The 25,120-nt window shown below is 36.2% G+C and overlaps 4 protein-coding genes across 6 annotated transcripts in view; 1 reads left to right on the top strand and 3 right to left on the bottom strand.

Moving 5' to 3' along the window:
- Window positions 1–13,859, bottom strand: part of LOC118275397 (protein RRP5 homolog) — a 37,450-nt gene extending 23,591 nt beyond the window's left edge. The window contains exons 1-10 of the mRNA XM_035593332.2: window positions 13,687–13,859; window positions 13,475–13,618; window positions 12,594–12,749; window positions 11,844–11,991; window positions 11,216–11,335; window positions 10,326–10,489; window positions 9,895–10,002; window positions 9,078–9,215; window positions 2,624–2,756; window positions 334–522 (exon numbers count right to left, since the gene is read on the bottom strand). Coding sequence (XP_035449225.2) covers window positions 334–522; window positions 2,624–2,756; window positions 9,078–9,215; window positions 9,895–10,002; window positions 10,326–10,489; window positions 11,216–11,335; window positions 11,844–11,991; window positions 12,594–12,749; window positions 13,475–13,618; window positions 13,687–13,761 — 1,375 coding nt within the window. The 5' untranslated portion in view covers window positions 13,762–13,859. The remainder of the gene's footprint in view (window positions 1–333; window positions 523–2,623; window positions 2,757–9,077; window positions 9,216–9,894; window positions 10,003–10,325; window positions 10,490–11,215; window positions 11,336–11,843; window positions 11,992–12,593; window positions 12,750–13,474; window positions 13,619–13,686) is intronic.
- Window positions 13,860–14,435: 576 nt separating this feature from the next.
- Window positions 14,436–21,527, top strand: LOC118275414 (flavin reductase (NADPH)). 3 transcript variants are annotated; one of them, XM_035593356.2, is made up of 4 exons: window positions 14,436–14,505; window positions 15,139–15,211; window positions 19,539–19,925; window positions 20,323–21,527. In XM_035593356.2, exons 2-4 carry the CDS (start codon window positions 15,142–15,144, stop codon window positions 20,469–20,471), a joined length of 606 nt encoding a protein of 201 aa, XP_035449249.1. In that variant the 5' UTR covers window positions 14,436–14,505; window positions 15,139–15,141; the 3' UTR covers window positions 20,472–21,527. The 3 variants fall into 3 exon arrangements, with proteins under 3 accessions (XP_035449249.1, XP_035449250.1, XP_035449251.1); XM_035593357.2 differs by lacking the exon at window positions 14,436–14,505 and adding an exon at window positions 14,570–14,701; XM_035593358.2 differs by lacking the exon at window positions 14,436–14,505 and adding an exon at window positions 14,815–14,878.
- LOC118275409 (uncharacterized) lies at window positions 21,499–22,690 on the bottom strand. The gene has a single exon (XM_035593349.2). It carries the CDS (start codon window positions 22,343–22,345, stop codon window positions 21,542–21,544), a length of 804 nt encoding a protein of 267 aa, XP_035449242.2. The 5' UTR covers window positions 22,346–22,690; the 3' UTR covers window positions 21,499–21,541.
- Window positions 22,691–23,028: 338 nt separating this feature from the next.
- Window positions 23,029–25,094, bottom strand: LOC118275407 (mitochondrial GTPase 1). The gene is made up of 3 exons (XM_035593346.2): window positions 24,241–25,094; window positions 23,963–24,150; window positions 23,029–23,657 (listed from the first exon to the last, which is right to left on the bottom strand). Exons 1-3 carry the CDS (start codon window positions 24,851–24,853, stop codon window positions 23,457–23,459), a joined length of 1,002 nt encoding a protein of 333 aa, XP_035449239.1. The 5' UTR covers window positions 24,854–25,094; the 3' UTR covers window positions 23,029–23,456.
- Between the last annotated feature and the right edge of the window lie 26 nt (window positions 25,095–25,120).

Raw genomic sequence — 25,120 nt, 5'->3', positions numbered from 1 at the left:
AGTGAATACTCTGGGGTTTATAATGGGGATGGCATAATTATAATAACTAATGAAAATTAGGTGTTAGCTATATTTGATTCATATTCGCATCTCATAAAATTTCGGGATAACTTCACAAAGCATGGTATTAATGAAAAATATCATGTTATCTAATTAATGACTGGCTGCGGTGCTACGTACCGCAGTATCGATTCCTGCATTCTTTGCGTGGTCCACAAATTGTTGTAGAGTCTGGATATATTTAATTATGTATGTGAATGTTTGTAAAAACACCCAGAGCGAGCACAGCGAGACAATGTTAAAAAATAACTAAAATTCTAATTAAAAACGTACCTGTGACCCTGCCAACGTTGAGTAGCACGTGGTTATCGGCGACAGTCTTGACGGTGGCGTCGACCAGGTCGCCGGCGTGCAGCTGTTCCAAGCTGAAGTACTTCTCCGCGATCACGTCCGGCTGGTCGGTCACCGAGTACACGTAGTCAGACAGGTTGTAGCACATCACTCGGACCTTGTGCGTGCTGCCTGAGACCAAAATTTCATACATACATATCATACACTAGCTACTTCCGCGCGGTTTCACCCGCTCTGCTCGGTTCCTTTTGGTCATAGCGTGATGTTTTATAGCCTATAGCCTTCCTCGATAAATGCACTATCTAACACAAAAATAATTATTAAATTCAGACCAGTAGTTCCGGAGATTAGCGCGTTCAAACAAACAAACAATCAAACAAACAAACTCTTCAGCTTTATAATATTAGTATAGATACATATCGTCACGCCTTTAATCCCCGAAGGGGTAGGCAGAGGTGCACATTATGGCACATAATGCCAATGTACACCCACATTTCACAATTTATGTTGTAAGTCCCATGAAATAGGTGGTGAGCCTATTGCCATATAGCGGGCACATTTCCAGACTCCGTGCTACTACTGAGAAATTTTCGAAAAACCGAAAAAAGCCCAGTAATATTTCACACGACCCGGGAATCGAACCCGAGACCCCTTGCCCGGCAGTCGTATGCAACCACTAAGCCACCGAGGCACAAACACATTTCATGAACTTACATATCACCATTGACCTTAGCTTGCCTATTATAATAGTTGTAAAATTGTATAACATTTTATTCTAATTAAGTGTTTGACTGCCAATAGAAAACTGTTGAACGCAAATCCTCCGCTAACGTCGGTCACCGGTGACCGCTATGACTTTCAATGTGTTAAATTAATTTATTTGCAAACAAATCAAATTTGTTTCACTGATTTCATAATTACAGATTTGACAAAATTAAATAAACAAAACATGCCAAAATCTGTAGTTATGGAATCAATGTGTTTACAATTTTGTAACTACATACCTAATAGTAGACTAATGCCCGAATACTCAAACGCTACTCAATTTTAAGACGCTCTCAAATGTAGTACTGTCACTCTCAATTCTTTATAAAATGACAGAGATAGCACGATATTTGAGTACAACTTAAAATTGAGTATCGTTTGAGTATTCGGGCTTAAGGTTTTCATTGGTTGGCAATCAGCGCCATCCCTCAGACCCTCGTAACACCAAAGGAGTTATAAGTGTGCTATAGGCCTTTTGCCTAACCTCATTCACACAGTGATACAGAACGCCAGGGGCTTAGTCTGCTATTACAATTGTCTCACAATGGTCGATAATTGAGCAGTGCAAGAGGGATGGAGCTACGTAGGTTGTATAGCTCCAGCAGACTAAGGCCCCAGGTTAACATAAAAAGGTATAATTTTGGTTGGATGACGATTATAAAGCCCTATATGGATTTTCACACAGAAAATAAGTTTGTAATATTCTTTCATTATACAAATACATTTTTATATCTCAATCCTGTTTTATCTACCCTTTAGGCAACACAACCGGGTAATGCACGGCCCGCGCAGGCCCATGGGAGCGGTGTCAAGACCAACGTGCAAAGCCAAAAAGCTAGCACCGCTAACGACAAGAAATCTGCGCCTGAGCAGCAGGTAACTGTAGTAACTATAACAGTACCTTTAGTACGAATTTGCTTTACGTTCGGTGCTCTGATTGGCCGGCTCGAATAAACCAACCAATCAGAGCACCGAACGCGTTTTCGTTTCGATTACTTTAAAGTATGTAAAGCAAACTCGTACTAAGGGTACTGGTTATAGCTATATCTAATAATCCATCTGTATGTATATTTGTTAATTATATTTATTCTTATTTTATGTCCATGTGTCATCCTTATATTTTGGTTTGATAAATAACTATTGAAGCACATATAATTAATTATTATGTTTTTCGGCTCTCATTATGCCGAAACTGTTTGATGAGGAACTGAACTAGTTTCAAGCCATTCTAGGGGCTCATATTGGTTGAAACTTGTCGAGTGCGTAAGCAGTAAAACATAGTAAATTAGTCTTCTCGAAAGTTAAAATACAAAGACATTCTGATAAAAAATATTCACACATTCAGTTTCTGATACTTATGTTAGTAACTTACCGCCGTACTCAGAGTCATTTAATGGTTAATTAGGCCAGTCCTTAGCAATTGTTTTCCATCAGTGCTAAGGAATAGTTTAAGTAATCATTAAATGACTCTGAGTATGGCAGTTAGTAATTATGGTATGGTATTTACCTATGGGGTATGACTTCGCGACCACTTCCTCGTCAGCTAGGTCTTCGTCCACCTGGATGCGTTTCAGGCTCATAGTGCCGTAACACCCACCACCCAGCCGAAAATGTATGGAGCGGCCAGTTATCTTCAGTACCTTAACAAACATTGCAAAACTTAATATCTCAAATATTTTTAAATAATGGTTAGCTTACATATTTTCTGTTTATTTTCAGGATTTCAAAATACCAAAGAAAAGAAAATATACAAAAAGGGCTCAAGACGAAGAATTTATATCGAAGAAGAACAAGCTCGAGCAGGCTCAATCTGAGTATAAGAAACGTAGAATGGACTTTCGTGATTTCAAGGCCTCGAAACAAATTAATAAAAAAAAGGAAGAAATAGAAAAAACATATAACTTGTTGGAAAAAAAGTTAAAAACTTATAAAGAAGTGGCACAGAAAAACAATCTAGATGTAGACAAGAATATTTTAGACTTAGACAAAAAGCTAATGGGGACTGAGGAAAAAGTTAAAGAAAGTAAACAAAACCCAAAAAAAACTGACAAGCAAAAAAGGGCTGAGGAAGTAAATCGCAAGATCAACGACCTAAAAGAACGCAGTGAAATAATCAAAAGCGAAATTGAAAAGTTTAAGAAAAAAGGGGCTAAAAAGAAACAAGATAAGATGAATGACAAGATGAATGTAAACGACTCGTACAAAATCCTCAAATTAGAGAAAATGAAGTTCGATATCAATATGGACTGCCTCCGGGAGGAGGAAGAAGACAAGAGAAAACAAATAGCTAAAGTATTATTAAGAATGAAAGTTATTGAAGCAAGAAAAAACAAAATAGTAAAGCAATTAGAAAATAAATTAGCTAATGCCAAGTCCGAACTAGATGAAAAGCTTAAGGAAATACAAGTCACCGAATACAATGAACGGAATGAAATCGAAATGAAGATGACGAGTTATGATGACATAGTCGCTCAAGAACGAAAAAATGTGGATAGCAACATAGATAAGCTGAAACAAGATTTAAACAATAAAAAGAATAGAGTCGAAAAAAAATTGCAGGCTTTAGCGTCACAGGAGTGTGAGAAAGAAAAAGAAGTACAAAACTCGATAAGAAAGTTTAATGAAATGGAAAAGAACAAAGAAACAGAATTGATGCAAAAAGAGAAACAATTGGAAGATATTTTAGCTCAAAATAAAGAGGAACATAACAAACGTATGGAGGATTTTCATTCACGGGAACAAAGCCTTAAGCAGGAAATAGAACGCATTGAGAAACAAGAAGCTGAAGCACGAAGTGAGCACGAAGAGAAAATAAAAATTTTTGTAAATCAGCTATCTGAAGCGGAAAAACAAACTAAGCAGAATATTGAGAAAATGCAACGAGAGGCAGACGAGAAGGAGAAGACACTTGTTATAAAGATGCAGAACTTAGAAGCAGAAGAAATTAAAATTAGAAATGAGATTGAAGGCAAAATGATTCACTTAGAAAAGGAGTATCAAAATAAAATAATTACAATGCAGAAATCAGAGGAAGAATCGCAACAAATATTAGACCAAAATATGAAAACATTCCAACAAGACGAATTAATTACGAAAATAGAATGTGACCAGAAAATTCAAGCATTGAAAGACCAGTTGGCTTTAGCTCAAGAGGAACACAATAAAAAAATCGAGTCAATGAAAAAATATGAAAAAGAACAGGAGGAAGAAATTAAGGAAGAAATGAAACAATTGGAAGTTACTGCAGAAAACATCATGGCCGATACTCATGAAAAAATTAAAAGCTTGAAAGATCAATTAGCAAAACATTCAGATAAAGTTAAGAAAGAAAAACAAAAAAACATTAATCTTTATAAAGAAAAATCAGAAAAAATAAAAAAGGCAATTGAAACTGTAGAAGAAGCTCAAAAAAATAAAAAGCAAATCATGGACGATAAAATTAATCAGTTGGAAATTAAACTGAATAAGCTCAGATCAGATGTAGACGAAAACTGTAAACTAATGGAAGAATGCTCGTCGGAGCGTAAAAAGCAAATGGAAGCTGACATGAAACTATGCGAAATAGAAAAAAGAGAAGAGTTAGAGGGCACAATCAAACATATAGAAGGCGAGTTGACTGCATACAGAGTTCAATTTAACGAAAGCATTGCGAAGATGCAATTAGAAGAACAAATAAAAAGACTAGAAATAGAAACACAAATACAGAGCCTCAGAGAAAAGAAAGCTCAGCTGGAAGAGCAACACAGAAATAATCTACAAACACTGCAAAACTCACTAGATTACGAAACGGAACAATTTCAAAGAGAAATTGAAGGTATGCAGATGATCGAGGCTGACAAGACTACAATGAGTAACACGCAACCACCAGCTCTTGGATCTTTGACGTTCTCAGTTACAGCAGAGCTGCTGCACCCCACGCCAGGACCTAGCGGTATCAACCCTGGCGATGTGACAAGAGCGCAAGCATCACCCCCGCAGCTACCAGTTGCCGATGGACCCAGCCAACAATAAGACGTCAGCTTTTGGCTGGCGTCCCTTTTGGTAGCTGTCAGTTTATCAACAAACGCGTCAGAAATCAGTAGCAACAGAGACTTTGCTCCTATTAATTTGGACACTTTTATACCCATCTTAAAGAAACAACATTCGCTCCCCCTTGGGCACGTGCGGCGTTTGTAACACTTTCTCTGTTAGTTTACCAGCCCTTGGTCCCACCAGATTTAAGTAGTGTATTTACATTTAAATAAGTTCCATACAAATGCAAAAATGTACAAATACTATACTTATTAATTTACAATTTAAGGCGACAGTAATCTATTTTCTGACTCTATATTGTAAATCTCTGCCTCGAGGAGCTTCGTGTGTGATGTCATGATAATATCATATAGAGCTTATTACCACCAAACGCCTCATATAATAAAATTGCATGACGGCTACCGACCGTCGCGGCCAGCGAGGGACATTTGCCGTCAATGAGCTCGCACAGATATCATATCACTAAATAGAGCAGTTTCTTCATTCAAAAATAAATTATTTTGACCAATCAATACAATGAAATACAAAAAATATCACACTGTCATTAATTGCTTCGATCACATTCATCATTTTCATATTTTTCTAGTATTTTTAAATAAATAAGTACACTATAGGACGTACTGTTATTGCGACGTCACGATACATAACACGCGGGTACCTAGCGTGTTCATAGAATTCAAGTCAGAAATAAATTGTTTCGATTTTTTAATACAGTTTTTATACGTTTCGAAAAAATAGATACCGGCCAAGTACCTAACAATAAAAGACATATTCAATATGACTAGTTGGAAACTTCCCTACAATAATATTCCTACACTTACAAAGACCTAGTTATCGTTCCTGACGTCCGCCGGTACTCGCCAGCTTCATACCTTCGCCATAAAAATAGATTCTACGGTAATATGATTAAAGTATACTTTGCTATCTCTCAAGTACCACCTACCTCAGATTCCCACCTGATTATGTTTCCTTTCTCTAGTTACTCTTAATGTTGATGTAAATAACCATAAAATGTTTACTCAATTAGCATTTAATATATGTTGTAGTAGGCATAGACATTACGACTTTTGTTTATAATATTATGTTTATGAATAAATGTTAGTCTGCTTGTAATTTCCATGGAGTTTCTTGCCGGTTCTTCTCCATGATGGATGTGTTTTGTGGAACCGTGCAGAATTTCACATTTTATAAGAACCTGTTTCAATAACGTGCCAATGTTCTATTTGCTCACAAAATGTGGTAATCTAGTAAAACATTTATGTCCAATCACTGTAACTGTTCAAAATTTAAGACCCAATGGGGTGACAGTAGTGCCACCTGGTAAGCAAAAATACATTAGCCCCCATTGGTACCGTATTGTTCTTATGAAACATAAACAGCATATTATGTATCACTTTAAGAATCAGAATAACTTTTCTTTGTAGAAATATTTTCTTCAGGTTCTTATAAGATGTTGAAAGTTGTATTTTAACTATTTTGAAAGATTTTATAGATTTTAAGTCAACGAATCAAACCGTATTTTATATTAAAATGATTATTAAATGTCATCAAAGTTTAGTTACTTTAGTTTTCATGATATAATTTTGTTGTACATTATTAGATTTAAGTATTGATATTATGGTATGGTAAGGGTCTTTGACCCACATTAAGAACTATGTACCTATTAAGAATGACTTAAGACTTGTTAACTATAAGTTTTGAATGATTTAAGTACATTTATATTTTTAACTTCTTATTATTTTTATACTTCTTTTTCGTATTTTAATAAATAAATGTTTTCTCTTAATCAGAGTTTTATTAACAACCCTGACTACCGCTAGTATTAGCTCAGCTTTCACAGTGTAGACTAAAGGGATGGGTAGAGGTGTCAGTCAACACAGTTATTTAGTATTAGTACGCAGTTAAGAAAATAAAGATTGACTCAGTACAGAGACTACTGAGTATAATCATTAATTACAAAACACGGCATACTAGTAGGCTGCGTGACGTCCCCACATTTGCACACGCTGCTCATAATGAAGAGTCTCTCTGTAACTCGAAACTAGTAGAACTTTTTCTCTAAATATTTACGTGAGTAAAGAGTGTTTTGCTGTCAAATAATTGTCTCACGATAGATATTATCATAGTATATTACATGATTTTAACCAAGCCATATCTTATATGAGCATTGGTCGGTTCATTAGCCAACCAATGGTTACTGCCTCTGTACTGAATCGGGTATAAGCAACATTTTGGTCAAAAATGAGTTTATTATGCTAACCTACGTAAAATTTTCCGTTCTTTCGAATGCGCTTACTCTCATGGCTCTACGATGACATTTTTGGCGTTTACACCCTAGGAAAAAAAAACATTTTCCTAGTATTCTTTCGACGACCGACGAGTTTAAACGGCACTCCTGAACATTTCATTTTTTGTCGCTTATACCCTATTTCCTTTTAACCATCGCTTTATTTTCTTACCTGCATACTAAATAGGTATGCTGACTGTATGTACAATATATTTTAAATGTTTTTACATATTGTCAGACTTGGGAATCGAATAAGGAAGTATCGTACTCGACTCATAGTTATAACAGTAAATATGTATAACAGTAGCAAAAAGGCAAATATTTTTTTTGCGCTTAGCAGCATACTTAGCGAATGCTTTAAAGTACAAATGCTACAAATAACAGTGCCAGCTACTACAAACCACTGTAAACTCTGAGTTTATTTATTACTGTTTCCTACTACATAATGACTATTCAACTTTGCGCGGAAATCATCCAATGACTTCGCCCGCTTTGAGCGAGGCGAGAGGGGGTATCTGACTCTTACTGACTAAAAACCACGCCGTCCCTACTCTTGCTTTTCGAATCGGATTCCTGTAACCCACTAGGTAGTCCGCAGCTCTGGATGACTATTCAATTAGTTTGTAAATATCCAACTGGATATCTACTTTTCGAATCGGATTCCTGTAACCCACTAGGTAGTCCGCAGCTCTGGATGACTATTCAATTAGTTTGTAAATATCCAACTGGATATCTACCATTTTATAACCTTTTTATCTACCATTTATTGTGATATAAGCCTACTATAATTTTCTATTGATTTTAATCAGTATTTTTTATTAGAAATCATTCATTTTGGCGATATCGGTCAACGAATTGACTGATCACCTAATGGTAATCAATCGACGATATCCATGGACAAAACTCTTCCGCTGCTGGCCCGAATTACTGACTTAGGTCTACTGCTAAAATCTTTGGTTCAAGATCGATTTTTGACATTAGTTGTATATTTTTTGGTGGTTTAATTATAATTTATATTGTTGTTATTTTTAAGAACATTAAATAATCCACTACATAATATTTACAACTAAACTAGGTGACTTAAAAACTAAAATATATAAGAGAACTAAAAGTTATTTACAAAGAGTTTCTGTCAAAAATTAAGATCGATACAAAGATTTTGAATTAAGATCGGTTATTGAGATTGGAGGAAATTGAGATTAATTTATTAGTGGAGGACTAGGGGGGAGGGCTTTGTTCAGCAGTGGACGTCTCTCGGCTGATGATGATGATTGAGATTGGTAGTTAATGGTTACTTAGCCCAGTCAAATGTTTACGAAACAAAATCGTTACTAAGGAATAGTATAAGTAACCATTTGTCTTGGTAGACCCGACTTCTGGAAGTCATTGGGGGAGGCCTATGTTCAGCAGTGAACGTCTTATGACTGATATGATGGCGAAGGTAGTTAGGACTCTTCCTGACTAAAAATCAACCCATTCCATCTCCTTATTGCTAGCTTACCTGAAAGACATTTATTTGCTTGCTAGCTTGGCTAGAACTAAAGGGGCTATTTCTAAAAATATCTAAATACAGGGTAAAAGGGTTATAAATAAAGTCGCAGGCAAATGCTTTATTTTCACAAATCCTTGATGAGTGTAATACCTTTGCGTCCTCAATGACCTGTCCATCCTGCAGCTGCTGCTCGGCGGCCAGGTCGGGGACACTGCTCGCGAAGATGTTCCTCATCGTCAGGAACGGAGTGTTGCGAGTCGGCATCACGTACAGGAGGCGAGCACGGACCTGACACGTTAATATAATTCTTATAATTTCCATTTCCATTATTTATTTGTGACGAAGAATCGATTCTGGTTCACGAACGATAGCAAAACCCAGTCAGAAATCGGAGCTGTTAAAAATAAAGGAGGTATATTTATTCTTCTTATAGCATAGAGCGACAAATGAGCATGCTTTATCTATGGGGCTTACTCTTGAATCCAATTTCGGTCGATCGACATTGTATTGGTATTGAGTTTGGCTTTATATTCCGTACCCTGAATGCTGTTTTAACAGTTACGATTGGGATGTATAGTTTTGACATCGATTAATTATTGAGTGTATTTTATGGAACACGAGCGGACAAGCGAGAGCTAGAGACAAGCGAAACGAGCTGACGCATCACCTGATGTTAAGCAATCGCCGCCGCCCATGAACACTTGAAACACCAGAGGCGTTACACGTGCGTTGGGCGCCATTTGGGGGTTAGGAATTTAAGGGTTGTTGGGGAATTGGAGATTTGGAAGGGGGAAATTGGGCCTCCGGTAACCTCACTCACACAACGAAACACAACGCAAGCGTTGTTTCACGTTGAGATAATATTGGATTGAAATTGCATCGACATTGAGATTGGTTTCAAGAGTAGGCGTCCTGACCATTGTTCGTACCAGGAATTCAATAAATAATAATATCAAGTATAGTTTACCTTCTGGCCCAGCGTCGGTTTCTTTCCCTTGACGGTGTCAGCGTGTTGACGCTGCACGTAGGCCGTCAGGTCCTTGAACACGTGGCCCTCGATGCCATTGTCCAAAGGCTGTAATAATAAGACAACACCAATATTAATTTACGCGAAATGCGCAACTTTGTGGGAAAGTATGTAGGTTGAAGGTATCTTTGATATTCTTTTAGGTTCAAGACAGATGGACTGCAATAGAACTGCAAGCCAACTGTGCAGTCCGATTGCAATGGAATTGCAGTCAGACTTCTAGGGTTAAAACCCTAGTACCAGAGGCGAAGCAGCTGGCAGAAATTACATCTCCCTAATGACGTCCACGTGGCATGTCCTCTTATTGTTCATGTCTATCTTTATTAATTATACCTACACCACTTTAGATGACTAAATCTGTAAGATCTTACCGTATCGATAAGGAATTCCAAGTTAGACCCTGGCAACATAGGTCCAGTGGTCTTATTCCTCAGCCAGGAGTTCTGCAAGGCCACCAGCTCGTTGGACAACGTGACCACGCCACCGCCGGGACCAGGGGCCGACTTGATGCTGCACCAGCATATCATGCCTTCGTCTGGTGAAGAAACAAAAACATTGGGGTAATAGGCTAGTTTCCTACTAATCAAATTCAATACTTTTTTCGAAACGTCAAAAACGATATTTTCTATGAACTTTGTATGAAATAGTGCGTTATGACGTCATAAGTTTTTGACGTCAAATAGCAGACTTATTTCTAGAAATTTAGCTAGAAAAAATCGAAAATTAAATAGTTCATCAAATTTATGAATGAGAGTGTGATTATTTTTTAATATTTTATTGTTTTGAAAAGTTGTAATAATTTATTTTTGACCGAGGATACTACCCAATTTAACAGAAGAAAAAGAGGTACATACATATTGTTTTTTTTTTATGGAATAGGGGACAAACGAACAGATGAGTCACTTGATGAAAGAAATAAAGAAAGAAAATACGTTTATTTGGCACAGACAGGAGACTACAAATATTTAAAGTTATGAAGAAAATAAAAAAAAAGTTAATACAAGAAATTAAATTATTTGCGCCTCACTGACGGCTGCGCCAAATGCCAGACAGCAAGGTATGATGTATGATGGTAAGCGATCAGCGCCGCCCATGGACACCCCCAACACCAGAGGAGTCACATGTGCGTTGCCGAACTTTTAAAAAGGAGTACGCTCTTTTCTTGAAGGTTTGAAATCACCGAAATATTAAATATTGTGTATGCGTTACGTGAAGTAAATGTAAAAAAATGGTTCAACTAGCACAGCAATGCAAGACTTACCTAGCTCTATCTCTGGGTCGGTATTGGCTTTGGGTAGGAAAGCGGTGGTGTTGGGTACTCCGATGTCCATCACATAGCCGTGATCCTCCACTGACGACACCGCCGCCTGTATTAGGTTCCCTATAAATAAAATAGCATGATTATAGTCGTTTCTTTTTTTACGTTCCCCCACATTAGGATTTTCTGTGTCGTGGGTGCGTTTACAAACATACAAGTTCACATACACATGACACCCAGACCCGAAGCAACAATTTGTGGATCACACAAAGAGTTGCTCCGTGCGGGAATCGAACCCGCTACACGTTTCACGGCAGCCAGTTGCTCAGCCACCGCGCCCGTACAGTCAGTCATCTTAGGTTCAAACAAATTATTATTGGAATTAGTTTTATTCAGATTCTACCCATTTTTAAGTGGTACGACTGCCGAACAAGAAATCTCGACTTCCATTCTTGTGTGAGGCTATGATTTAGGATTTAATTTAAAAAAAAAAGAGTTTAGAATCATAGTTAATGGTCACTTCTTTATAATTGAAAATCCCGTAACCAATGAAAAGTTAGTGATACATTACCTCTGAAAGACTTCAAAAGCTAAAGGCATATTGAAATGAATAAAACTGTAACAAACAAACCTTTCTGCAGATCTTTAAGTGTGGTCTGTCCATTGACATGCTGCGGCATGGTGGACAGCATGAGGCTGACATCCTTCACCTCCAGCACCTTGACCGCAATGTACTGGCCGGGCCGGAACAACTGGCCCAGTTCTAGGACTTTGTCTGTCTGTAATATTAATTGAATAACTATTGTGATATGTTCTATTACTTAAATAACTTTATACTAGAATATCTAAATTAATTGAAATATGATCGAAGACTTGGCTTCGAGACAATGGAGTTGTCATCCCACTACTCATGCACAGATGCTCATGAATAAGAGTCCTTATGTGATTTGAAAAAAAAGCATATATACGGTCGAATTGAGAACCTCCTCCTTTTTTTTGAAGTCGGTTAAAAATGGAACTCTCCCCCATTTGATGACTGCCTCGTTAGTCGATTGGTCGCCAGACCAGGGGTCTCGGGTTCGATTCCCGGGTCGGGCAAAAATATTTTTGGGCTTTTACGAAAATTTCTCAGTGCTAGCATGGAGTCTGGAATTGTGCCCAGTATATGGCAATAGGCTCAATATTACATGGGACTTATAACACAAATGGTGAAAAGTGGCATTACATGCCATAATGTGCACATCTACCTACCCTTTCAGGGATAAAAGGTGCGACATTACACTAAACAGTAATTAGAATTAGAAGAGATCCCAACATCAAACCGATGTAGTGTCATTTATAAAGTACTTTGATTACATAAATTATTTTATATTGTACTCACCTTATCGTTAACATATGCTTCAAGCAATTTGTTGTATGGTTCACTAATATGGCATGCCATAATGGAACCTATCAGTCTGCATGGCAAACTGACTACTACTTTAGTTTCCAGAATAGTCTTCACTCTGCCAAGCACTAATAAACCTTCTTTTACTGTCTGTAAGGTTGAAAAAAGAAATAAATATAATATGGCCCATAACAACTTGATTAACACTTGATTTTACTTGTTATAAAGTTAATAATATTCCAATTAAACCTTTCTTATAATATAACATTATTAATATACACATATCTTGTATATAGAAATGAATTTCTGTTTCTTAGTCTTGCAAGATTTGGCAAATTTCAAAATTTATTAATAAAAAAATAAAACTGAACTATCTAAAATATTAATGTTTTCCACAGAATATTACAGATTATTGTGAAATCTATACAAATAATCACAACCCAAAATGTGTTAAACTGTTTTTCATACAATTATTAGTAATCTAAGATAATATGTAGGTACTAAGGAGCAATATGCTATCAGTTTAATATTTATTTAACTTTTAGTAAAACTTATTAATTATTGCACAATCTTGAGTACTCAATATCATAAATATTCTGTTTATTATCACTGTATACCACAGATATTTGGCAGAATAAGAAAAAAAGGTATCACAATATTGAATAAAAAAGCTCATAACAAACTAGATAAACACCATGCATGCATTCATACACTATTAGACAGCATCTTTTAGTTTTATTATTTTTTATTTATTTATTAGTAATATTTTACATAATATTTGTGATTTAGGTCTATTTACATCTTATAAAGGTCTGATAAGTGACTAGGGAGTTATAAAATAGTCACAACATAGTCTTAATAACAGAATACCGTACCTTATAGCTTAAACCATTTGCGCAATTTCTAAACGATTGATCGATCTCTTTCGTGCCCTCGTCTGATAAATAGCCATCGTCTCCTTCTGCTTTCTTCTTAGGCCTCTTTTTCTTCTTTTCTCCCTTCTCAGGTGCCCCTAAAAACTGTTTTAACGTGGTATTTTTAGTAAAATAATAAATTAACGTAAATAAACTTGTTTTATAGTACTTACGTTTGCGCTCTGTTTGAAATATGTTGTTGTAGGCTTCTTTCCTCCTCGCGGAAAGTATTCTTCTGTCTCAGTCATAATTATTTTAAATGTTAAACACTTAAAATCAAATTTTAATGCACACACCACATTCAATACAACTGTTTAGGCATGACAAGTATAGGTTATGGACGTTTAGTTGTTGCGCTACGCTATTATTGTTGTTTTGACATAACCAGCTGTCATGTTGTTTTTTATTCAACATTTAATTAGGAATATTTAGATGAAAGCTACAAGAATATGATCTATTCTTTATTAAAATTTACTAAATAGTTATAAATGTAACTTTTTGTCAAGATAAAATTCGTACCAACTTTACTAAATTTAAAATCAAAGTAGACTTTGAAATGTAGTTACAGAAACTAAACGTTCTAGTATTGCCATCGCTATAAGTCAAATGAGTTTCAAATATTATTATTATTGATTATTTAGATTCCAAGTGTGGTCTCTATAGCTATGTTGCTTTGAAAGTTTATTATTCTACACATTAGGGTCAAATTAATTAGATTTAAATTAAAATTAATTAAAATGATTCAAGGCCAATTTGAGTCTTGCCATAGCTAATAAATCTGTGACATTGACATAATCACTTTGACAGTTTGAAAATCAATTTGACGTCTACCTTAAAACGAGTAAGAGACCGGTGCGAGAGTAAAACGAAACGTAACTTGTTAATGAAACTCGTGTCGTCATCCACTTTTATTTATTTTTCCGATAGCTAATTAGTCTCAAGCCAACTCGCTTCACACAATTTCTCGTCCTACGTTAGCAGAAATATTTTCGGTAAGTAAAATACTTAAACACAATGTTTTTAACTAATTATGTCATAGGTACCGGCACAATGTGATTCTGATAAGACAAATTCAATAAATCTTTATCTTCATTGCCGGGTTGCCGTAACTATATTTCATAACTTTGTCCGCTTCTGATTCTGAAACAAACTACCTATTAAATTTTGTTGCATCACATTCACATACCGGTAAGTACGTAAGAAACACTTACTTACCAATTAAATTAATTAATTCTGTCAATTTAAGTCTAAAATATTTTCGATTTTAATTGTCATCTACCGACGTACCGCTATTTAAATTGTAAATTACATTAAAAATAGTTAATTTGACACTTTAGTCTCATTGTGTAGTTAGTTACTGCTCAGGTGAGTTCTTATTACAAAAATAGCGGCAAAATATATACATAGATTAAAAATTAAATTTAGAAAATATGGAAAGAGGTTTTAATTTAAAGTTTGTAGCAGATATGATAGTGTGGGTAAACATTGTAAGAGATAATATCTTGCAGATATAAATGGTATCTTGCCTTCATGTACTTGATAAAACCTGCCTAACTGGTTTAGTTCCAACCTGTGTTCTGTATGGAATTTGCACTGTATATTTAACTTGTATTTTACCTTTGCAGAAAATGAAAATCGTGATTTTTGGATCCACTGGCATGACTGGCCTTTGCGCAGTCGAGGCAGCTGTTAAAAAAGGTATTTATAACATTTTTATGACTTACATCTAATTCTATCTTTTTTTTACTTTTTTGTTCTTGCTCTCCATATATAATTGTTATGTTTGGTAACAAGCATATGGTAAGTATATATAAATATTATAAATTATAAATTGATATTGCCTCTGCCTACCCACAATATTTTATTTGATTTGAAACATAATACATGTATAATTTTACTATGTTAATGATGTGTTAATTACTAAGTCATGGTTGTCTATCTGTCACTCGGTTTCAAGTAATAGGAGACTTTTTCAAATATTAAAAACTAGGTACTTCCATGCAGTTTCACCCACTGCTCAGTTCTTACTGATCATAGCATGGTGTTTTGTAGCCAAAATCTCTACATCCCTTCTAATATTTAAAAATCAGTCACGTTAATAATTTGACCCTCACTTTTGCTGTGAAAAACTGACATACATAATATAAAAATGTCATGTAAAGTCAGCGTAATCAGAAACCAGTGTCCAGTGTCAATTTCATAGGTATTATTGTTCAATGTGATTGTTTCTGACCGAGTTGTGTCTGGCACATGTATTGTTTTGTGATTAGTTTCTTAAACAATGCTTATAAAGGGGTGTCCATAGAAATGATATGTGTAGCAGTCAGCCTAGTTTGCGTTTAAGTAGTTATACAATAAATATATGTATTGAAATGATGCATATCAAATAACTGCATTCCATTAAAATTATATTATTAGCTACCTTCCCTATATTCCAATGTTTTTTTAAGTTGTAAATTGCATTATATGATATACACACAAGTGTATCATTATTTAATTTTCTATCATTTGAAAAGTTGTAATTATGTCTCTGAAGTGGGAGGGGAAGGGGGGATAGGCAGAAGAGTAAATTGTACAAAAAGAAATTAACCTTTTAAGGTGAAAAAGATATACCTATAGGTAGAATACATTTACAAAGCTATTTCACAATGAAATAAAATGCCCCAAATATCTAAAAAAGAGTAAGTAGGTAGGTTGACAGGTTTTGTAATAGATAATGTACCTACTGACTGTAAATTTAGGAATTCAATGGACTGTTGATTCTATTGCAAAACTATGCGGAGACCCTTGACACTTTTGTTAATTACCATTGTTTGAAATTTCGGTTACGTTCAATGTGACACAACACGTTACGCGGGCCCAGAACTCGATCCCGAAACCTAAATAATTATTCGTTTTAGATACCTACTTGTAGTAAGTAATATTCATTGTAAAAGGTATAATAGGATTGTCATATCTTTTTAGATAAATCTCTAATTAAATAACAAATAAAATAAATGGCTGTGACATACGGACGGACAGACGAATCTATAAAGGTTCCGTTTTTTTGCCATTTTTTTTTTTATTATAAGCTCACCTCGACTTACAAAAGTTAACCGTTAATAACTGGCTAAAAGTCGCTCACATTGGCACAGCTCTGCTTGCCCATTTGTTGAATAAAGTGTATTAGTGTTAGTCAGGGTCCTCAACGCTTCATATTGTTCTTATGAAAAAAATAATTGCTTGAGGTATTAGATCCAACGACACATCTATTTGACTGAAAAATTACCTACAAACGTAATACTCACAAGTACTCAAAACGCTCAATATTCTCTGATCAATGCATTTGCAACTCTTATGACTAAGTTACAAGGTTGAGAATCGGTAAGTACATCTGTACTCACACCCGATTACTCTATCCTTGTTGTATTATACCCCGTTGTAAACTTTATATACCCATCTTTGAAAGGAGTTTAACGTAACATCTTGGCTTAGTTATCTTTAACCGAGCGATGATTACGATATCTTCGATAACGAATATCTATCGTGTATCGATATCTAAAAGATAAAAGTGGCTCACCTTTATTATCTTAAAGAAGAACTCCCACTCGCACTCAATCTCTGGTTCACATGAAATAAGGTCGATTTTTGCAAAGCTGCAATATATGCAAGATAGCAATATGACGTCACATTTATCCGTAATCCTCGAAGATGTGACAGAGGTGCAGTCAAATAATTAGAATTGTAGAAAAATAAAAATACCCAAATTGGATTTTAAAATCTTCACCATTACCTGCAAAGCGTTCACTGTTTAAGGTTTAAGTAAAATCTCCTACTAAAGGTGACCTCCCATTGGATTTAGAAGGGGACTGAAAGTGTAGGCAATGCTGCTATTTACCTTATCAGTATGCAGTCACATCATTTTCACCAGTCTGTAACTGTCTTGTCCCACTGCTTCTCTTTACCCAGGTCGGAATAATGAAGGTTGAAGAAATTAAAAAAAATACTTTGACTTTCAACTGGGCACGTGCGTATACGCAGGGCATCAAACAGGAAGTACGACTCAGCATCCGGTTAGGGTACCAGCTCAATCGTTTGCTCAATAAAGTAGGCAATTTGTAAGTCGCGCTGTTCTGTAGGTTCAGTGACCGACATGTAATTGTGGACCAGATAAGTCCTAAGTTCGAAAGAGAATTTATGGAGCTTCTTACTTAGGAATGGTACTGGGTGTCTTCAAGGCCCGAGTGAATACTACAGGCTGCTCGTTTATAGGCAAGTGTACTCCATAGTAAGTCATATTACCGCTTACAATCAGACACAGTGGCCAAATGCCGGACTCGTTGTTGTTGACTTTCCAATTTTATTGGAATAAACCTTGACAATTTGTAAAAAAAAAACACACTCCTTGTATTGATGGAGCCGGTATGAAACGCTTGCGTCATGTGTATGAGTGAGATTATTTTGAGGTCCACCAATTTGTTTATCTTTACTCCCTCTAAAACCCTCAGATCCGTAGATCAATTTGGCTCTTTTCTGTCTTTATTTGTTTCTTAGATTTTCAACTTAATCGTTTTGATATAAAGTCCAAAGTCCAATGGCAAAATGCACAAATTGATGGTAGGATAGTGCTGGGGTACCTAGAAATATGGCGTAACATATAACATAAGGTAGGTAAATACTAGTTCTTAGGTAAATACTAAACCGCTATAACTCCATGAATAGTCGATTATGATTCGATTATTACAATGTAGTTGCGTTATTATGCATATTTACTATCTATCTACCTATAACGGACTATTTATATAACTTAATATCTAGTTATTGATGCTAGGTTACGGTGAATAAGCATAAATTAATATCAGGAAGCCGTGGTCACATGTAGTTTCAAATAATAACAGTAGGTATCTACCTGTATTACACATAATTATACATGTGTATGTATAATTAGCGGACCCGACAGACGTTGTCCTGTCTACACGTCTTTAATTTGAAAATTTTAAATAAGCTAAAACATTCTGGACCTTTTTGATGAAAATTGTTATTCAAATGTTATGACAATATCTAACGTCATTAATATTTGACACTGCGATAGTAGCGCCGTCTGTCGGATCCAATGTAAAACATTCCAAAATCAACAACTACTAATAAATTAAAAACTAATTAAAAAAACTTTGTCCAGCGGACAAAATTGTGAATCTAAACCATTCTCAGATCCTCTTGAACACACACAAAAAGTTTCATCAAAATCCGTCTAGTCGTTTAAGAGGAGTTCAGTGACATACACACGTACAGAAGAATTATATATACAATGTGATAGGGGCGAGACTTCTAACCCGTTAAGGCTGAGTTCTACACCTAATTTTATCGACAAAAGTCGGGGGTCGAAATGGTCGAATCCCCTCCCCCTAAAAGTTATGGCTATTTTAATATTTTTTTTACTTTTTTTAATATCAAAGGTTGTATGCGTCGTAGAAACAAAAAACGACTAACGGTACCTAATAACCTTGGCTAACTAATTCATTACTTTTTTCATATGTTTGATAATGTTTTAGTGAGAAAAAAAATCATTTGTGAATTATTTTTACCGAAAAAAACACTATTTTTCAATATTTTCAATTAGGGGTTCAACCCCTCATATTATTATTTTTGTCGATAAAATTAGATGTAGTACTCAGCCTTAACGGGTTAGAAGTCCCACGCCTATCACATTGTATAAAGATACGTATTATTTACTGTGTAACTGATACGACCACTGTCACAGTGTCAGTGATTTTATTGTTTTTTTCTTATTTACGTATTAGTTAAAGTACTCAACGAATGTTCATGGCATGCTTATGGAGCATGTCTACTGTAACAATCACCGATTCCCGAACCCTTAAATTCCTAACCCCCAAAAAGCCGGCAACGCACTTGTAACGCCTCTGGTGTTTCAAGTGTCCATGGGCAGCGGCGATTGCTTACCATCAGGTGATACGTCTGCTCGTGTTTCATAAAAAAAGTGCATCAACTTTAACAAAGGCTTAACTAAATAACCTTACTTCCACAGGCTACCATGTCCGCGCTTTCGTCCGTGACGAAGCGAAGATGCCAGCTGAGCTGAAGGACAAAGTAGAGCTCTTCGTTGGCAATGTGTTGGAGCCCGACTCCGTATCTGATGCCGTCGACGGCATGGACGGTGTGGTGGTAGCCCTCGGCACCAGAAACTCCCTGGAACCAACCTCGGACATGTCCGAAGGCACGAAGAACATCATTGAGTCCATGAGAGCTAAGAACGTCAAGCCGTTGTCTGTTTGTCTGTCTGCCTTCCTGTTCTACGAGCCTGAGAAGGTCCCTCCAAGGTTTGTTGACCTGAATGAGGACCATAAGAGGATGTATGAAGCTGTGAAGGAAAGCCCTCTTAACTGGGTCGCTGTGTTCCCCCCTCATATTGCTGGTAAGGTTCTTTAATTCTTTTTATTCAATTTGGAACCTAATGACACATTTTTAAAAGCTATTGTTGATCTGAGTAAAACTTTGATAAGTTTTAAGTATTCATTGAATATCGATTTGTATGAAAAGAATGCTTTATACAAGCTTATGAGAATCAGACGAAGTGAAGTCATATTACAACAAACATAGGTCTCGTAATTACCGAACCGATTTGCTTGCCAACTTCTATTTTGTATTGAAGTAAACATAAGAATAGTTTAAAGGTCGGTCATCCACCCCAAAACCACATTTGGCTGAAAAATATATCTCGAAAAATATACCTACTTTAGTGACATAACTCAATGACTGTGTTTAACTAGAAATATAAATACAACTTATTGTGGCATTTTTGTATTTCGCAGATGAGCCAAGCCGCGAAGTGACGGTGACCATCAACCCTACCAGTTCTCCTGGCCGCTCCATTTCCAAGAGAGACCTGGGCACCTTCCTCGTGGAGTCTCTATCTGAACCTAAATACTTCAAATCTGTCATCGGTATTGCTAATAAGTAGAAATTCTCTTATTTATAATATAAGTAGCCAACTGGACTAAGAAGGAAACTGTATGAGTGCCATTTTGCAACTTCAATTTTTGCGCCGCTAGAGGCGCTGTTATCGCATTAAGTCCAATGACTGCGTTTCTCAGTCATGTTTTGAACATTTTGGACAAGTCTATGCTGTATTAGCACCTCTAGAAAGCACAAAATTATGAAAATCGTCACTGATTTATCCTCCATATTATGTAATTTCGCACAAATGAATGGACCTAAGGTCAATTTATGTAGGTAAGGTATATAATACCGAAAAACACAAAGCGAAAAGAAAAAACGTGAATTGATTCCGTAATATATCACGGATTAAATAGATAAAGATACGAATTATAATTTTACTGCGGATTTTACCGACTTCCCTAATACTTCTTAGTCTGGTGTTTTAAAAAGAAATCGTTATAATATGCAAATTATTTTTTAAAACAACTTTACAAGTATGTTAACAATATGTTGTAATGCTGATATAGATTCCATTAAATAAATTCATAAGAACATGTGTACTTGTGTAATGTGACGACATTTAAAAATGTGTATTCATGATACCTGTGTCACGTGTTTATTTTATGTTAATTAATATTATAAAATTATAAGGTGAAATGTATTCCCGAAACTGGTATAGTACAACTCATAGCTTGTTATTTCATTGTGAATTCAATTCAGATAATATGTATGTATGTGTTCCATTCAAATCAGCAATTTTGTATACATTTAGTTAATTACATTATGCAGACATTACGTTTTTCTTTATATAGTGGCATAAGGAATGCTAGTTCCATTAGTTTTGTAATCAGTTTATTGTCCGGCACAAAACATTAATTTAAAGTGTAATTTCTTATCAGTATATTGTGTATTTGCATTTAAATTGTTCGGATTGTGTAAAATGGTCGCCTTGCAATTGGTAGAGCGCAGACATTAGCTGTATTACGTATTGTTATAAACAAATAAATGCAACTAATACCTCATTTTAAGGAAAGTATGTAAAACAACTATTTTGTTGGTAATAAATTTTTTAATCGTTTTTGCAATTTTTTTTCAAACCTTGGCGTCTATTAAGTTGGCTGTGGAGGGTATTGGGAATCCGATTCGTTTGGTTCGTGTCCAGTCTATTACTTGGGTTTCGTCGAAACTATGCGTCAGTCTGATGTAGTTCATCGGGTAGAATATTTCTTCTGCGAGGGATGTCGTTATGTCGACGCGGCTTCCCTTCCTAGACGCGAGCGTGTCCAGGCTGCTGGGGTACTCGTCGGGGCCGCTGCACACCGTGTCGGGGCTCCACGGGTACTTCACCCTGATGAGCGGTTGGTTGTACACTGGAGAAGACCGACTCGTGCTTGTAAACGTCCTCAGCGTCCAGGAGCTGTCTGTGCTACATGAGCTCTCCGGAGATACCTTCCACCGGCGGCATTGCCGTGTCGGTAAGAAACTAAACATAGGTACAGGCAGGGTGGTCTTACTGAAGGATCGCTCAGTAGCCGTGTGCCAGTCGCTCGCGATGGAGGTGCTAGTTTTTGCGACGAAGCTGGAGGTGAACTCGTTAGTCCATGACACACGTGAAGACTTTGACAACTTCCTGGATCCTGATAGGTCTGAGTATGAGTAGCCGCTCTCTGTAGTCCAGGGCGTGCTGATCATGTTCAGGGTGTTGCTGGTGGCACCATCAATTTCGGATCTGTTCGCTTCCACAATCGACGTAAACGTGTTTGAAGATAGATTACTGTACTCTACACTGTCTGACCTGTTCCCCAACACGGAGTGCGATATCCTCGAGCACCTACCTGCGCTGTCCTTGGACGCAATACTTTTGCTAAGTCTTCGACTATCTTGTTCGGATATCATTTTGTTCACGCTGTATGTATTTTAGCCATTATAGCGATCGGGTAGCAGTCGTTGGCGACGTCTATGAGCCATCTGTACTCCTGTATAGAACTCATGAAGGTCTCTATGTACTCCAAGGGGTCCATTTTTATTTGGATGAGACTCGCTCACCCTACCCACGATTTATACAAACTTTTCATTATTTTAAACACTTCCAAGTACAATTTTTTGACAATGATTGAAGATATTTCGATTTATTAATTAATTTTCATTAAAATATTGTTAAAATTGTCCCAGTTTAATTTTTAATTCATATTTTTTATTATCTGTGTCAATTTGACAGTGACGTCAAATCTTTGAATTTAAAATCAAGCAGGTTTATGAATGGAGGTCGAATGTTAGGGTTCATAGGTCATGCTCATTTACAGATTTTAACTGTTATATCAATTGTATATGATTGGTAGGTAGTATAGTATACAAAATATCAAGCTTGCTATGTACTTTTTGATTAGTATGCAAAATACTAATCAAAAAGTACATAGGCGTCAGGGGCGTAGCACTGGCAGGGGCAATGCACGATCCCCCCCCCTCAAAAACAGAAAAGGGGGGGCAATCAAATTATTACACGGGGCCCCGCCAAGACACGCTACGCCACAGGGTATTACCACACCAGAAAGTGGAAACATAAACAAAAATAGCCAGAATAAATTACAACAATTTTATTATATTTGACACTATCGAGCTCTACTTACAAATAAGGATCTATAACTAACTATACAATTATTTACAGAGTTTATTAACATAGCCTAACAGCAAAGTATTTTAAAATGTTTAGAAGTCATTAGCACATTTTGGTGACACAAGTGTGAAAAACACTGACACAAAAATACGGATTTGAGCGTTCCAAGAGGTTATTACTATGACCTCTATGAAGAAATGAGATACAGGTGGTCTATAAGACAATTTACTAGTTAATACCCACAACACAGAAAGTCCTAGTGTGTGGGGTAAGGTTTCTTTTTTAAATAAGGGTTAGAAAAAAGAAATCAGGTAAATATCCCTGTTCAAGGCAACATACTATACTTAGCCAAAATCAATGACTTCCTAACATTGCCTACTTTCTACATAAACATCATGCTAACGTCTTATCTACTTGAATACGTCTTTCATCTAGTAGATCTATGTCTAACAAGATCTTGCCAAGCTCCCCTGTTCGGAACGCTTTGATCATAGTCCTTGAAACTTCCAGCAGATCTGGAACTTCGCGGACTTTGCCATCAAAGTCCCGTGTCCTACGGATCCTGTTGTATTTTATTGCACCGGATATCAGCACCTGGAATCAGTACAGATTAATTTACGTAAGTATTGTGAGATAAAAATACATAAGTAGGGCCAGTTGTGAACCCTTAAAAAAAGTGTTTTGAAACTGAGTCCCATCTCCCAATCTCTTATGATAATGAAATTGAAGCCTATTTATTTATTGTGTACTAAACTCTTAGCAAAACAGAATAAATACTTAACTTATAATAGAGACATACTGAAATATTAATTGTATGCCCTGACACGAGTATGTGGCAAGTCTATAGAGATGTAACTACCACAAAAAGAAAAGTTATAAATAAGTGATTAAAAACAGACCTTATTGATATCATCAGAAGGTTCCTCCAATCCCATGTAGTCCACATACTGGAACTGTCCATGGCTGTTCAGCCAGTACAGCAAATAGTCAGCAATTATCTCCTCACCTACCAGGTGGTCTTGTAGTGCGGCACACAGGGCCAGCTTCAGGCCCATCTCTATGTCTGTTACTGACGGTTCTAAGATACCTATTGAAGAAAAACTATAGTTAGTTCAACTCAAACATCTATTTTAATTTCACAAACTTAATTAACTATTTCTGAGTTCAATAACCTCACCTGGAGTGTCCAACATGAACATAACGGGATCATTGTTTATTCTGATCTTAGTCATGACACTCCTAGTGACGCCAGCCACAGCGCCCACGGGCAGCGCGTGCCGTATACTCATATTCTTTGACCTCAGCATATTTATCAATGAAGACTTCCCTACATTCGGGACCCCCATTATCATCACATTGTAGTCCAGTTCCTCACTCCTATTATACCTATTTGACGACTTTATCAAGTCAACCATCAGAGGTTTTAGCTTCTTCAACCCTTTGCAATGCTGGTCCTTGCTGTTGGTAAACATGACATTCTGCACATTCTGTTCAGCCTTCAATTTGTCCACTATCTTCGGTATTAACGAAGGTACTGTTAAATCCTTCTTATTTAGAACTAATATGTGAGGTTTGGCTCCTATTAACGTGTTGGTAAATATAGGATTGCGACCCGTAAATGGAATCCTCGCGTCATGGACTTCGATTACACAGTCAACGCTCTTCAATTTACGTTGCATTTGCTTCAAACCTTTGTTCATGTGCCCAGGAAACCAGCGGAGAAGGTCCTTAGCTACAAACGGACATTTCTTCCGGAAATTATAAGCGGCTACATCGAATTTTGTAGCCATTTCCAAGTTTGTTTATTTCACTTGTTGTGGTTTTGAGGTTATGTTTTGAATTCGATTACAAAACTTTAATAAAACTGGCTAGATTTATACCGGAATACTGATTGAAATAAATACTTTGTTGTATTATTTATTCTTTAGGTCATAAAAATAAACCTATTTAGAACTATTCGTGTATTTTTAAGTGGAAAAATACAATTTCACTTGACATTTGTGCCAAAAATAACATCTTTAGCTTGACATTTCACTTTCACATGTGACATTGACGTA

Source organism: Spodoptera frugiperda, chromosome 8 (assembly GCF_023101765.2).
Source record: "Spodoptera frugiperda isolate SF20-4 chromosome 8, AGI-APGP_CSIRO_Sfru_2.0, whole genome shotgun sequence".
NCBI lineage: Eukaryota > Metazoa > Arthropoda > Insecta > Lepidoptera > Noctuidae > Spodoptera > Spodoptera frugiperda.
This window is presented reverse-complemented; position numbering and strand designations above follow the sequence as displayed.